The following is a 14,773-nucleotide window of genomic DNA, read 5'->3' as shown; positions in this document are numbered from 1 at the left end:
CGCACAGCGAAGGCCCGCCCCAAGTATGGATGCCTCCTCTGACTACGCGTGCGCAGTGGGGGCAGCTGTGCCCCTTAGATCCCCGGGCTCACGCGCTGTATCGCCAGAAAGGACTGCGCCTTCCTGATTCGGGCCGTCGAAGCACGCCCTCTCGTGGGGAACCGGCGCAGAACAATTACACAGTGTGTTGACTGCCCTTACTCCCACGGGCATTTATTGAGCGCCCACTGGATGCCAGGCACTGCGCTGGGTGCTGCTACCTCAGGGACAACGACCGAGGCAGCCCAGCAGGGAAGCCGTGATCGCCAAGGAGCGGGTCTCAGCGGTCGGCCACGTTTTCCCCTACGGCTAACAGACAGTCCAGCGCGTACACGTCTGCGGACCGAGGGACCGAGGGGAGACGGAGCCGGCCCTGCCCTCCGGGATCGGGCTGCCGGGAAAGGAACGGTCGGAGGGTAGAGGTGGCTGTGGGCGCGCCCGTGGGGTGGGGCTGGGGAACGGGACTTGGGCAGGGGACAGGGGATTGGCGGGAAGGGCACTTTCCCGCGGCCGCGCAGATGGAGGCTCCGGGCGCCGGACCGGGGCCGGGGGCGTCACCGGGGCTGGAGGCGGCCCTGCAGAAGCTCGCGCTGCGGCGGAAGAAGGTGCTGAGCGCCGAGGAGATGGAGCTGTACGAGCTGGTGCAGGCGGCGGGCGGCTCCATGGACCCCGATGTGTTCACAAGTGAGCGGGAGCGGGCGCGGGCCGGGCTGCGCGCTCGGCGACCCCCGACCCTCCAGCTCTCCCAGCCACCGCCCTTGTCGGACCCCCTTGAGGCCCAGCGTAGAGTCGGGGTCTTGAGGGAGGCGGCCACGCCTGCCCGCTCTGGCCGAGCAGCCTGGCCCGGGCGAGGAGGCTCCTTGCGCAGCGCGCCTGTCTCTCCAGGATCCTGCTGGGCCTGCTGAAGCTGAACGTGGCGCCCCTAGCCTTCTTCCAGATGCTCAAGTCCACGTGCCCCGGGCAGAGGCTGCCGAGCGAGTCCCAGGCCCCCGCGGCCGTGTCACTGCCCACATCCAGCGCACCTGAGACGAGAGGTCAGAGGTGGGCCCGGTGCTCCCTGCTTCTGTGGCCCCGGCAGCGAGGTGGCGGGGATGGGGCGGATGGGGGGGGCGGCAGCGCCCACCCCAATGTCGGCTTGGCCCTCATTGGCCAGGCCTTTCTGCTGGTCTTCTCCCAGGACCCGCTGGGCTAGCCAAGGGCTCACCCCTGGGGCTCCGTCTCTTCGGCTTGGCTGCCGCCCTTGAGAGAGCACGTGCAGATCGGTGGCCGCAGAGCAGGTGCCCCAGGGAGGCCCAGTGGGCTAGGCTTCATCTGGGGCTTTTGCTGCCCCAGCCTCTTCTCACCTCTGGGCTCTTGCCTTCATCCCACAAACACCGGACGAGACTGCTTTGGTCTTCGAGGACTCGGCGCTGCACCTCCCACACTGAGGCTACACCCTGCTGCTCCTGCTCAGCTCCCTCATGTTTCTGCTCAGTCTCCTCGTCCTGGGGGCCCACCAGCAAAAGCACCGGCAGGACACCTTTCAGGTACTTCCTCCAGCCAGCACCCCTCACTCCCAGCCCAGCCAGCTCCCTTCGCCCCTTCCTCCTCTGCTGTGGCAGGATGCACCAGGGCTCACGGGCCTGGGGAGTCCAGTACCCCATCCCCGTCTTTCTGCATGGCAAGCGGGCCCTTGATTCCAGAATCCGCAGAGGCGGAGAAAGGCTCCGTGGACTCCCGAGAAATCAGGCCCCAGGCCAGCAGCCCCTCCCTGCAGCCCAGCAGCCCTGCCCTTGCCCCTCAGGTTCCCATGGTGCCCCTGACTCCAGCCCTGAGCATCCTCCTCAACGTCTTCCTCATGCTGCATCTGAGCTCCCTGACCTGGCTGAGCTTCTCCATCTGGCTGCTGATTGGTGAGTGGGGCCAGGCTGGGACCCTGGGTTGGCTGCAGGAGGAGGGCAAGCAGGGAAGCTGGGCTGGGACCTGCCCCTCAGGCTTGTGCCACCCCTGCAGGATTCGTGGTGTATTTTGTCTACGGCATCTGGCACAGCAAGGAGAACCAGCGGGAGCTGCTGAGGTTGACTGCCACAGACAGCGGCCTGGAGGAGATGGTGCAGGCCCTGCAGCCTCTTAGCCAGGCACCTGCCTAGGAGCCCAGACACATGGAGCAGCCGGCCAGTCCATGAGGACCGCTCGGGGCCTGCCTGTCTTCCCCTACATCCCCACGAGGCTGGAGGGGCTGGCAGCCCTTCTATCCGAGGCAGCTCGGATTTGCAGGCCTGCCCATGCCAAGGGGTCCTCAGGACCGCAGGACCTTAGCACAGGTGCGGAGCTTTGAATTCCTCAGGAGTGGGCCGTGGCCAGTGCTGGTGTGGTGGACTCTGCGTAGCACCTTCCACTTTATGACCAACTCCAGCCACCTGGGCAGGTGAGCAGGGTGGTCAGGGAAGAGGCCTGCAGCCCCAGGGATCTGCAATAATAACTGCTCAGTCACCCACGTGGCCTGCCATCGTGTCCACTGTGGTGTTCTTTGTGGCACTGAATCCTCGCCTGCTCCTGGGAACCAGAAGATTGTCCCCAATCCACAGTAAAGTTGGTGAGGTTCTGTAAGGGGGAGACACTAGCCCTGGGACAGGGACATGACCAGGTCAGGATCCCAGGGTCCTGCCCTCAGGCCACTGCCTTCTTCCCAGCACAGGGTGGGGCTACACACACCAGGCACGGAGGGCTCCCTCACAGGGTGGGCCCAGGCTCCCTCCCAGGTTTCCCACATGTCCCCTTGGGGGCGGATGCAGAGAGCAGAGCCTGGACCCCAAGGAGGCCGCCTAGAAAGGGCAGTGGAGTTCCTGGGTTCCCTGAGTTTCCAGGGCTCCTAGAGAGCAGGGCATGTGCCTGAGGCCCCAGGATATAGAGGCCCACAGGTACATGCATCACGCATCTCTCAGGCACCCACACGGCTCACCTGGGGGTGCACACCCACGTGCAGACTGAGGCAACGGCTGTTTCCAAGCTCAGGGCCCGCAGCTCCAGCTGCCTCTCTCCCTGCGGCCCCCTCAGGGATTTGGGATGAAGGCTCAGGATGGGAGACACGCATGCAGGTGGGTGCACAAGCGCCTAGGCCCTACCTGGTGGCTATAGGGCCCCATCCTCAGGGTCCCCAGGCCCACTCTGCACCCCAATTGGTCTCCCCAAGTCCATGTTACATCTACCATAGATGCCTCCAACTCCTTGATCCTGCCTGTGAGGACCACACAGGAAGCTGCTGGCTTTGGCAGCTTTACTCCTTGACTCTCTCCGGCCTTGACATCAGCCTTCTCTGGGCCCCAAGGACAGCCAGGTACTCGTGATCACACTCCAATAACCAGGCCTCAGGGCTGTGAACTCTCACCCCAACCCTTCTTACCCCGCCTCCCATGGACACTGCTCTGGGGATTGAGAGGCAGCAGGGACCCCAAGGTTTTGCTAGGCTCCAGGTTCCAGGTGATTCCAGGTGCTTCCCAGCCTGGGCTGCAGCCTTGGGCCTCCCCAACCTGGCCCATGTCACCCCACCAGCAAGCTGCCAGCATGACCTGGTCACCAGGGACCCATGAGAAGGCAGCCCCTTACCTCCCTGGAGTGGGTACCCCCCAAATCCCTGCCCCTCCATGGGACCAAGACAGGGCTGGACTGCTGCAGCCCCCGTCCCTCCCCTCCTGACCATGGGCCCGGGGACATGGGCAAATTCTCCAGCATGCAGGACTCAGGCCCCCGGGAGGATGCCAGAGCCAGAACCAGGCCAGCCTGCTGGGGGCTTCCATGGGCTCTGTTACAGGCATTGTCTCTGGCCCCTGGTCTGCACCTGGGGTCTTGGTCAGAGCATGGTCCCTGTGCAGTTGCCTCAGGCTGAGGTGGCCAACTGCCCAGACACGCTGTCGTGTGTGACCTTGGCCAGCAGTGACGTGTGCAGATATACAGCCTCCCCACCCCTTGGCTCCCAATAGCTTGGTGAGCAGCTTCCTGGGCATTGGGTTGGGGGTCACCAAGGAGACAGATAGAAGGTCCCAAAGGACCCCATGCCCACCAACTCAGCCCCTCTACCCTCCTCCCCCTTCAGCCCCCCACAGCCCAAGGGCTGCCACCAGGAAGGGGCTGGTGCTCATAAGCTGAGCAGGTAAGGGCCCAAGAAGTGCCTGGTATTCTAGGGGGAGTTAGATCACCTGCTCCCTGCACTCGTCATTCCATGGATGAGGCCCAGAGCTGGGAGGGGCCCTGCCCTAGGACACCAGGATCAGAACAGCTGTGACAACTCTTGTCAGGCTTCTTTCTCCCCCACCTTGGACTCTGGCTGCACAGACCCCCATGCAGGGTAGCTGAGAGGGCAGGGGTTCTACCTGTGGTGGGAGGTCTGGGAGCCGGGCAGGGCCGGAGTTAACCACAGCCAGGGTGGTGGACAGCTGGAGAGCAGGGAGCTATGGGGAACACTGGAGACAGAGCCCAGGAGAGCGTTCTCCAGCCCCAGCAGGAGCCCCACTGTTTCCCTGCAGGTCTCCATACAAAACTGGCTTCTGTGATCCCCAGGGAGCACCCCGCCGAGGCCGGAGCTGGGGGAGTGACAGTCTGTGTGGGAGCTGAAGGGTAGGATTTTTCCCCCACCCCCTGCCCTGGGCCTGCTAGGGCTTCATCCATGAGTCCGCTAGGCAGGGCCCCCACCCTTGCCAGCCCCTATCTCTCCCCCCAACTCTCAACCCCCAACCAGCAGAGAAAGGCTACAGGCCTCAGGAAAGGGCGAATGAGTGGGTGCCAGGGCCACCCTGGTGACAGTGTCCAGCTCCCCGCAGGTGGGGGTAGGTAAGGGGCAGGCTCTGCTGGTCCTGGGACCCTGCCCTGGGTGTCAGGGACACTTACACTGGCACAGTGTCACTCCACACGGCACCAGCCCCGGATCTCACAGGTCCTGCGGGTCCCATTGAACACCACACACTGGCCCGTGTTTATGCCTTGAAAACACAAGGCAAACTCCGGGCCCTCCAATCTCCACAGGATCTGGGAAGGGAGTGGCAGGGGGCTGTTGGAGAAAGGAGAGATGCAGAGGCACCACCAGGCCTGCACGTTGGAGCCACCCGGGGTCCCAGCACGGCCCCCTGAACCCCCATCCCAGTGGAGGTGCCGGAAGACAGAGCCCTCAGCTATGTGGCTGTGCGTTCCCGTCTCCCCTTCAGAACAGTCTTCGTCAGCCCAGCAGGTCCCCAGTGGATGGAGGGTGCTGACGTGGTGAGAGCAGAGCTGTCCAGGCCCAGGAGGTGTCTCCCCTTCGTGGGATGCTCGGTATTGTCAGTATTTTTTTTCCCATGTGAGTCATTCTAATAGATGTGTGGTGGTACCTCAGGGTGGCTCTAAGTTGATTAATCAACTGCCTAATGCAAATCGAACATCATTTGTTGAGTTATTTGCCAACATCATATCCTCTTTGCTGAAATGTCTATTCATGTCTTTTGCCTGTTTTGGGGAGGGAGTGGGTTGTTTATTGTTTAGTCTGGAGAGTTCTTTGTATACTCTGGACACAGTTGTCTTAGTCTGCTCATACCACAGACTGGTTGACTTAACAGATATTTCTTTTCTCGCAGTTCTCGGCTGGAAGTCAGATATTAGGGTGTCAACATGGTTAGGTTCTAAGGAGAGCTCTTTTTTCTGTCTTGCAGGTGGAACCTTCTCACTGTGTGTTCACATGACCTCCTCTTTGTGGATGAGGGGTGGTAGGGGAGGCAGAGGAAGACAGAGACATAGAGCTTTCTGGTGTCTCTTCTTTGAAGAGCACTGATCCCATCATGAGAGCCCCATCCTCATGACGTCATCTAGCCCTAATTACCTCCCGAAAACCCCATCTCCAAATACCGTCACATTTAGAGTTAAGCGTTCAACATAGGAATTTTGAAGGTAGGTACAAAATTTCAGTCCATTGCATTCTGCCCCTGACCCCCCAAAATTCATGTCTCTCTGCTATCAAAAATACATTCGTTCCATCCAAATAGCCCCAAAGGCCTTAACTCATTCCAGCATCTCTAAAGTCTAAAGTCCAAAATCTCATCTAAGTATCATTTAAATCATGTATGGATGAGACTAGAGCTACGATTCATCCTGAGGCAAAATTCCTCTCCAGCTGAGAACCTGTGAAACTGGACAAGTATTGTGCTTCCAAGATACAATGATGAGACAGGCATAGGACAGACTTTCCCATGCCAATAGAGAAAGACCAAAAATAAACATCTGTGATGCTCTAAAAGATTGGAACGACATTGAGATTCATGGAAGGCTGCACCCAACAACTGAGGGTACACATTCTTTTCAAGTTCACATGGAACATTCCCTAAGAGAGACTGCAGGCTCAACAATAAAATGCGCCTCAAAACTATTAAAGAAGAGGACTCTGAGTGTGTTATTTTGACCATAAGAGAATTAAATTAGAAATTAATAATAGGTATCTGAAAAATTGCCAAATATTTTGAAGTCAAGCAACATGCTTATAAAAAACCTGTAGGTCAAAGAAGAAGTGACGTTGGAAATGAGAAACTCTTTTGAACTGAGAGATGATTTTAAAGCCACATATCAAAACTGATAGGATGAGGCTGAGGAAGATCTTAGAGGAACGGTTCTGTCTCTAAATGCCTATATTAGAAAAGAAGAGAGGAATTAGATCAATATTTGGAGCTCCCACTTTGAGAAGATGGGAAAGTAAAGTGACGTATGCCAAAGTAGGCAGGAGGAAGTACACAGTAAAGCAAAACACTGGAACACAGAAAGTGGAAAACACAGAATCAATCAAGAGAATCAACAGAAGCAGAAGGCAGTTCTGCAAAAAGATTGATAAACTTGACCTACCTCTAGCAACACTCATTAAAGGCAAGAAAGAGAGGGAGGGAAAGAGAGAGGAATTAACAGTCTCAGGAAATAAAGACAGGATATCACAGCCCTCAAACCAAGAGGATTATTCTGAGGCTTTGAAACCTAAGTGAGGAACTCCTGCTAGTGTTTGCCCACCTTGATTTTCAAACTCTTTGGGGTCAATGACTCATTTTTACCTTCTTTTTTCTCCTTTTTTGAACTGGAATGTCTCTAATTTTTATCCAATGCCTGTCCCACCAATTGTCTATTGAGAACAGATCTCAAGACAGAGAGGAATTGTGCCCAGGAGCTGTACCTGATAGATTCTATTCAGGAGCCTCAGCAGCAATTGATGTGGACATTGTCATGGGATGAGACTTTAGGAACCTTAAGAAGGTGTGAATGTATTTTGTATTTGGGATCTCTGGGGGCCAAAGGGCACATTGTGCTAGGCAGAATTTCTAGACTGGCCTCCCAAATACGTCTCACCCTAATCCCAGAACCTGTGAAGGAGATGAGATATCAGTCCTGTGCTTATGATGTTATATGGCACAGTTCTCTTTAGGATGGGGTGATTATCTGGGTGGGCCAGGCCTAATCACATGAGTTCTTAAATGCAGAGTTTTCTCTGGGTGGTAGGAGAAGACAAAGCCAGAGACATTCGCAGCATGAGAAGGACTCGATGCCACATTACAGCATAGAGGATCTGAGGAAGGAGAAAGCCACCTGAGAAAGAATGCAGACAGTCTGTAGAAGCAGAGAATGGCTCCTGAATGACAATCAGCAAGGAAACAGGGATCTCAGTCCTTCAACTGCAAGACACTGAATTATGCCAATGCAGGAGTGACCTTGGAAAGGGACGCTGAGTCTGGGTGAGAATGTAGGCAGCCATCACCTTGATTTCAGCCCTGAAACCCTTAGCAGAGAACCCAGGCACATCATCCCAGATTCTGACCTACAGAGTCCACGATAATAAATGGGCATTGTTTTAAACGGCTGCGTTGGTGGTCATTTGTTACACAGCAATAGAAAACTAACACAGATGCTGTCTCTATTCTGCTGAGTTTCTGTCATCAGATACACATAATCTGATGCCGGCAGGAGCAAAAATGTCTGCAACCACAGGGTAAGTCGTGCATGCACGTTTGTGTGACTTGTCCTGACCCAGTGCCTCTTGAGGAACACCATGAAAGTCATTTCAATCTCTCAAGGAATGGCTCTTCACACAAACCTCCGAAAAAATTAAAAAGATGCAGTGCTTAATTCTAAATTGACATTATCTGAGAAGTCATCATCCATTTCTATTTCCTATGTCAAATTTATGCAATCTCCTTGTACACTGGAGCTCACCTGCCAAGATTTTAAAGCAAGGACCCTTACTGGCACAGACAAAATTCTTCCATGACAACAAAAACCTCCAGTCTTATTAAATTTCCCCAAATAATTGAAAGTGCCACCAATGCAACCCCACCACCCGTTGTCATGAAAAATAGGGAAAAAGGGAAAAGATCCATTGTTGAAAGACCCACCTTAACAAACCTTTAAACTTGAAGGCCTTGTTTTCTGATTTTTATTTTTCTCGTGCCCAGTCATGCGGGCCTCGCTCCATGGGATGGATGGTCCCCAGTTTCACTGGGCTCTCTCTGGGAGGAAGTCAGGTTAACCAAATGACAAGTCTCTCCTGTGAATCAGTCCCTCATCCACAAAATCCAGAATGACATGTGAAGCCAACAAACACTGTCATCCCCAGCAAGCAATGAGTTTGCAGTGCTATCTGCTGCCAGCTTATCTAACAGAACAGACATGACAGAGATAGCAGATAACAGAGAAAAAAAAGGGTATCCTGGTTTCAGCTTTTCCAGGGTGCCAGTTAGTTGGGCTACTTGCCCAGAGTCCAATTCTGTGGTAACTCCTGTGGGCAAATCTCCCAACAGGGGTTGATTGTTGGCAAAAAAAAAATTGCAGGTCCTGGTACTATGCATGTTGGCAAGAGGTTGGAGAAAAGAATATTCTCATAAACGGTGAGACTGTGACTTGGTCCCACTTCTTTGCAGGGCACTGAGGAGGGAGTTAGCAAAAGGGAGAAATGCACGAGTACTTTGATCAGGCAATTCCATTACAAGGAACCTCTCCTAGAGAAGAGTGCTAGCGAGGAGGGATATATGTGTAAGGGGCTCCCCTCCAGCACTGTTTGTAACCGTAAACGTTGAAACCAATTTCACGTCCATCAACTGGGAAACGTTTCAATGCATTATGACCAGTCCACACCATGAAAGGCTATGCAGTCATTTAAGAGAACACAGGAGATAATGAAAATGCTGAGTGATGGGCTGACAAGAACTCCTGTATAGTGAGTATTTACTATGTGCCAGACACTGGGCTCTGATAAGGTCAAATTTTACCAGAGCCTTGTGATCCTGGGGAGTAGGGCAGGTTAAGAAATCCTGGGACCCTTTGCGTCCCCGTCAGTATGGCTGACTGCAAAGAACTGCCCTTTCCACGTGACTCAGATGACACACATGGACACCTTCCTTGTCTACTTATGACAAGGCCAGACACAGACCCTCCCATTTCCACTCTTTGCTTCACACAGGATCAGCTGAACTGCTGGAGACACTAACCGATTAGAACAAAATGATTGTTAATCCAACTCTGGTTAAGTCTCTCTCCTTCCTCCAAGCCCCGGAATTTTGACCCGTCTGCAGCCTGAACTGAGTGTAGGCTGGTCTCAGGATGGCACATTCCCTGATCTGCTGTCTAATCAAGCCCCTTTCATCTTACTTGTCCACACGTGGCTCTTCGCCCCTTGCTTACTGCCCCCATAAAAGGAAGCTCTTTTGTCTGACCCTTGAGACACTTGCAGATCTTACAGTCAAGGCTAGACTACTTCGCATGTAACTTGTTTGGTTAGATTTCAGTTGCGATCTACATTCATTTTTTTTTTTAAGATTTTATTTTTCCTTTTTCTCCCAAAGCCCCCCAGTGCATAGTTGTGTATTTTAGTTGTGGGTCCTTCTAGTTGTGGCATGGGGGATGCCGCTTCTGCATGGCTTGATGAGCGGTGCCATGTCCACACCCAGGATCCAAACCAGCGAAACCCCGGGCCGCCAAAGCAGAGCACACGAACCCAACCACTCAGCCACGGGGCAGCCCCTCTGCATTCATTGTGACATAACTATAAAACTAAATGAAATTTTCAGAAATTTCACCTCTTGACATTGAAAATACAAGGCAACAAATGAACCCAACTGTGTATCCCTGTTGTAGAACAACCATGTGGATTAGAACTCTTCCAAGAGACTCTCAAACACAATAATTTATCTGTACTCCAAGAGAGTGACAAAACCAGAAGCCACTTTCCTCAAGCGTGTTATTAGTGGTGGTGTTGCTATTGTCTGTATTGTTTTGTTTATATAAATGAGGGGAAAAAGTAAATGAGACATTTTGGGATATTCTAATTCTATTACTCCCAGTGTCCTTTAAAACAAAAACTGCTCAGTGTTAGAGAAAGGAGATTCAGGTGAAAGATAGACAGCCGATAAAACCCTGACAGTGGCAGCCCCGTTGCCTAGTGGTTCAGTTTGGCATGTTCGGCTTCAGCAGCCTGCGTCCAGTTCCCGGGTACGGACCTACACCACTTACCTGCCAGTGGCCATGCTGTGGCAGTGGTTCATATACAAAAGAGGAAGATTGGCTAGAGATGTTCGCTCAGGGTGAATCTTCCTCAGCAAAAAAAGAAAAAACCCCTGTAGTTCCAAATTAGAATTGGCAGTGTTGGTGAATATACGGGAGTACATGAATACGTATGAACATAAATGTGCATTTCCTAGTTCTGTCCACTGGAAACTAATGAATGGCAATGAGTACCTCTAGGATACACAGTTGGATCTGGCAAGACCATTTTGCACAAAAAGAAACCAGAGTTTGTTAAAGAAATGGCTGAGTCAAGGAAGGAGCAGTAAATATTCAAGATGAGATAGAAACACCTTGTCATCCTGATATCAGGAGAGGTCTCAGAGAGTATTAGCATGTTATCAAAAGGATTAAGGGGCCATCTTGAGCTCACATTCTTTGCTGAAAGGGAGGATAATTGGAGCATCAGTAAGGACCATATTGCAATGGATTGAACTGCTTCCATGTGTCTGAATCCTAGAGTTCATGGCAACCCAGAAAAAGAAAAAGAAAAAGAAAGGAAGCTAACTGGTGACCACAGAGGGTGCTGGGGGACCAGCTCATTTAGCTGCAGTTCTCTTTACAGACTGTGCCGTTAACTGACTGACTAGTTATTTAGGGGATGTTTCTCTTTCTGCAAGTGTCCCAGGTAATAAGACCTGACGATGGAGTATCACCAGTTTGCTCCGCGTCATCGCTGAATGGACCTGGGCCTTGCACATGAAGGGCTGCTAACACCATCAGAAGAGGCACACAGGACGGGACGTGTCCCCTGATGGAAGAGCACACACCGCTTTTGAGGAAGTCTTGTCACCCTATCAAACCTGAATCCGATCAGTGTCTGCATCTGCGGATCCAACACAGTGGCCACGAGAAACGTGTGGCTATTGAACATTTGCAATGTCGCTAGGGGTGCAGAGGAGCTGAATTTTAATTTTATTGAATTTATAACCTTTAAATGTAAACTTACAAACTGAAGACAGGTAGAATGCTATTTTATTAGACCCAACTGTGTAAATTTCATTTCCCTCAACAGTAGCAGTGTACAAGATGAGCCTTTTGTTTTGTTGACTGCTCGTACATGTTAGTTTCCAAGGTGGCTACTAAGTTTTTTTTCCTTTTTTAGAGATTGGCACCTGAGCTAACATCTGTCGCCAATCTTCTTTTTCTTTCTTCTTCTTCTTCTCCCCCCAGCCCCCCAGTACAAAGTTGTGTGTTCTGGTTGTAGGTCCTTCTGGTCATGTGATGTGGGACACCACCTCAGCATGCCCTGATGAGCAGTGCCATGTCCGTGCCCAGGCTCTAAACCAGCAAAACCCTGGGCCACCAAGGGGGAGCATGGGAACTTAAGCACTGAGCCAGATGGCCGGCCCTACATTCATTTATTACGTTTGGCATTTGGCCCTGCATTGTCTTTCTATCAGACAGCACTGCTCCAGATTCTACCACCCACTGAGAGGAAGTGTGGAGGACGGAGGAACGTGTTAAAGTGTATCCGGGGACAAAATCAGCCAAATTCCGACTGCGGGAATGCTACAGAACAAACACTTCAGTTTCATCACAAATAATTGACAAAAGAGGAGAGAACAAGAGTGAGAGAAAGAGAGAGAGTGAGAGAGAGAGAGAGAGAGAGAGAATGAGGGAGAACCTGTGTATGCAAGAGGCTTAAAGACATATCCACTGATCATAGTTTGTGGATTTTTTTTGCATATTGACTCAAAGAAACCAACCTAAAAACAACAATGGGATAATTGAACACTGTCTATTTCATGATATTAAAGATTTTAAATTATTTACTGAATAATTGTAATAGTACTATGATAATACTTTCAAAAAGAGTCATCATTTAGGGAAACATTCTGCTATAATTACAGATGAACATGATGTGTGGGGTTTGCTTTAAATAATATAGGAAAAGGGACGTCAGCGGGATTGTATTAAACAAGTTGAGCCTTCAGGTGATAATTGTTGAAGCTGGTCGATGAAGATGGGGATGTTCCCTTGTAGAATTCCATTTCTGTGTACTATAGAAAGTCTGCATTTGGAAAGAATGGTAGCGAGTACAGGTCCACCTAGGATGACGGCAGCTGCATTTCTCAGCATTATTTCAAAGGACTAGGAGTTGACATGGAGAGTTGTAAAAGAAAAACCCAGTTCATTCCTCCTGTGTTTTTCTTTCCCGTGTGTCTCCTTTATTCGTCACACAAAACACTTCACCTCTGACACTTCTGGTCACCAAATGTGTGGGTTTTTTCCCACACCAAGCAATTCTCCAGGACACCAACTAGGTGTCCCACAATTTCACTGAATTCGGACACTGTCTCCCTGGAGATAGTGTCAAATCCCACAGATAAAGGGCTCAGTCCCACAAGAATGTTCCCACCCCACTTCACATGCCAATTGCATGTAGCAGGTCCTCAGGCTACCCACAACTTCTGTCCCACTTGGCTACAAAGCAGAAGTTCCCACAACCCCTTCCTCAGGTTTGGTTAACCAATGCAAAGCCAGATGAAGACACACATAGGGTGAGGTCCGGAAGGGTCGCGAGTATAGGAGCTTCTGTCCTCGTGGAGCTGGGTCGCCTCACCCTCCTGGTGCGAATATGTACACCACCCTGGAAGACCTCTGAACCCCTGACTACTGGGATGATTTAGAGGCTTCTTCCCATAGGAAAGGTCAATTATTAACTCCATTTTCAGTCCCTGTCCCCTCTCTGGAGGGTGGGGCGTGGGCTAAAAATTCCAAGCTTCTAATCATGGCTGGGTCTTTCTGGTGGCCACCCCTAGCCAGGAGCCATCCAGGAGACCACCCAGAGTCACCTCAATAGAACAAAAGCCGCTCCTGGTGCTCCTGTCATTTAGAGATTTACAAGGGTTTTCAGAGCCCTGTGTCAGGGATGGGGTCAAAGACCACATATTAGCAAGAGATTTGTTCCTTTCTTATCACTTATGAAACTACCAAGGTTTTAGGAGTTGTGTGCCAGGAACCAGGAGCAAAGAAAATAGTTTCCATTATCTCACAAGAGTCCAAAACACCACTCATAACCTTCTACCCAAACCACCAGGGGCCAGAGAACACTGTGGACTCAATTGGCTTCCACTGAGCCAGGTCTGGGGGCCACACAGCAGGGGAAGGATCAGCAAAGACCACGCACATAGAGGAGAGGACAGCAGGGAGGGCCTGCTCGGGAGGGAACACAGGGAAATCCTCCACAGAAAGGGACTGTCATAAACTCAGAGCAGGCCTGAGACCAGGGCCACCACAGCTCTGGCTGCTGGGGAATTGAAAGGAAGGGCTTCCACAGTGCAGAGGACCAGAGGTGACAATGTTGGGGAGGCACAATTGCTGGGGCCAGGGAGAGACCTGGAAGAGGGCGTAGTGTCTTTGGAGGCTTGTGGGGAAGGAAAGAATGAAGCAAGTGGTAGAAATGAAAGGTCCTACTGGAAGAAAATAGATTCCCCAAATCCAGAAGACACAGCCCGCCTATCCCCAAACCTCACGTCTCTTAGACGAATTGCACCAAAGAGAGAGATCCAGACCTAAGAAATGGACTAAGCCAAACCAATCACTCATCCGTTCCTAGAGAGAATGTTTGTTTCTCGTTCAGTAAACCTAAGCATGTTAACGGGAAAATCATGTAGCAGACAGGTGTTCTAAGATGACAGAAGAAAAAACCAGAACTAGAGAGTCAGAGAGTTCAGCTCATGAAACAATTCCCCTCAAAAGCAATGAGCAAACATAGGATCACTGTAAAATGACATCCTGAACTGAATTCAATGTTCCTGACAAAGCATTTGTGGATACGAAGAAACAAAACTTCACATAAGAAATACTCAAAAGAGAACTGGGTACGAAACAGGAAATGAGAAGTTAGAATTGGCAGAACCAAGGAAAAAAATGAAGAAAAAGAAAACTCTGAAAAAAGGCTAACTGGCAAGGTTCATAAGGGCAACATATTTGTTCAAAATTATAAGAGACATTGAATAAAGAAAGTATCAAGCAGAACAAAAGCGAAGAAAAGATATTGAGACAGGATCAGAGAGAAAATCATAGATTCCTGGGAGAAATAGACTGGAATGGTCAATTCCAAGTTCTATCCTCTTAGAACCAAAAGACTTGAAAAAAAGAAAAACAAATTCCTCTCAAGTTCCAGACATTCCCAAAGTTCCCCACCCCTCAAAGCCAGTGCACACACAACTGGGAGAAAATGGATTTACATTCTCCA

The 14,773-nt window shown here is 51.3% G+C and overlaps 1 protein-coding gene across 50 annotated transcripts; it reads left to right on the top strand.

Moving 5' to 3' along the window:
• The first annotated feature begins 16 nt into the window (after window positions 1–16).
• On the top strand, window positions 17–7,869 carry LOC138915084 (cationic amino acid transporter 4-like). Of its 50 annotated transcripts, none has more exons than XR_011420788.1 (12): window positions 37–723; window positions 925–1,073; window positions 1,217–1,565; window positions 1,823–1,931; window positions 2,032–2,614; window positions 2,964–3,116; window positions 3,233–3,355; window positions 4,112–4,168; window positions 4,542–4,632; window positions 5,038–5,322; window positions 5,697–5,931; window positions 7,516–7,869. XR_011420788.1 is itself a non-coding variant. In XM_070220039.1 (12 exons), exons 3-5 carry the CDS (start codon window positions 1,500–1,502, stop codon window positions 2,166–2,168), a joined length of 312 nt encoding a protein of 103 aa, XP_070076140.1. In that variant the 5' UTR covers window positions 37–723; window positions 925–1,073; window positions 1,217–1,499; the 3' UTR covers window positions 2,169–2,614; window positions 2,964–3,116; window positions 3,233–3,355; window positions 4,542–4,632; window positions 5,038–5,322; window positions 5,697–5,931; window positions 7,155–7,272; window positions 7,516–7,869. The 50 variants fall into 50 exon arrangements, 49 of the variants coding, with proteins under 49 accessions (XP_070076126.1, XP_070076140.1, XP_070076141.1 ...); XM_070220039.1 differs by lacking the exon at window positions 4,112–4,168 and adding an exon at window positions 7,155–7,272; XM_070220040.1 differs by lacking the exon at window positions 4,112–4,168 and adding an exon at window positions 7,155–7,272 and having other exon boundaries at window positions 5,038–5,327.
• The last annotated feature ends 6,904 nt before the right edge of the window (window positions 7,870–14,773 follow it).

This window comes from Equus caballus, chromosome 8 (genome assembly GCF_041296265.1).
Source record: "Equus caballus isolate H_3958 breed thoroughbred chromosome 8, TB-T2T, whole genome shotgun sequence".
In the NCBI taxonomy this organism is placed as follows: domain Eukaryota; kingdom Metazoa; phylum Chordata; class Mammalia; order Perissodactyla; family Equidae; genus Equus; species Equus caballus.
This window is presented reverse-complemented; position numbering and strand designations above follow the sequence as displayed.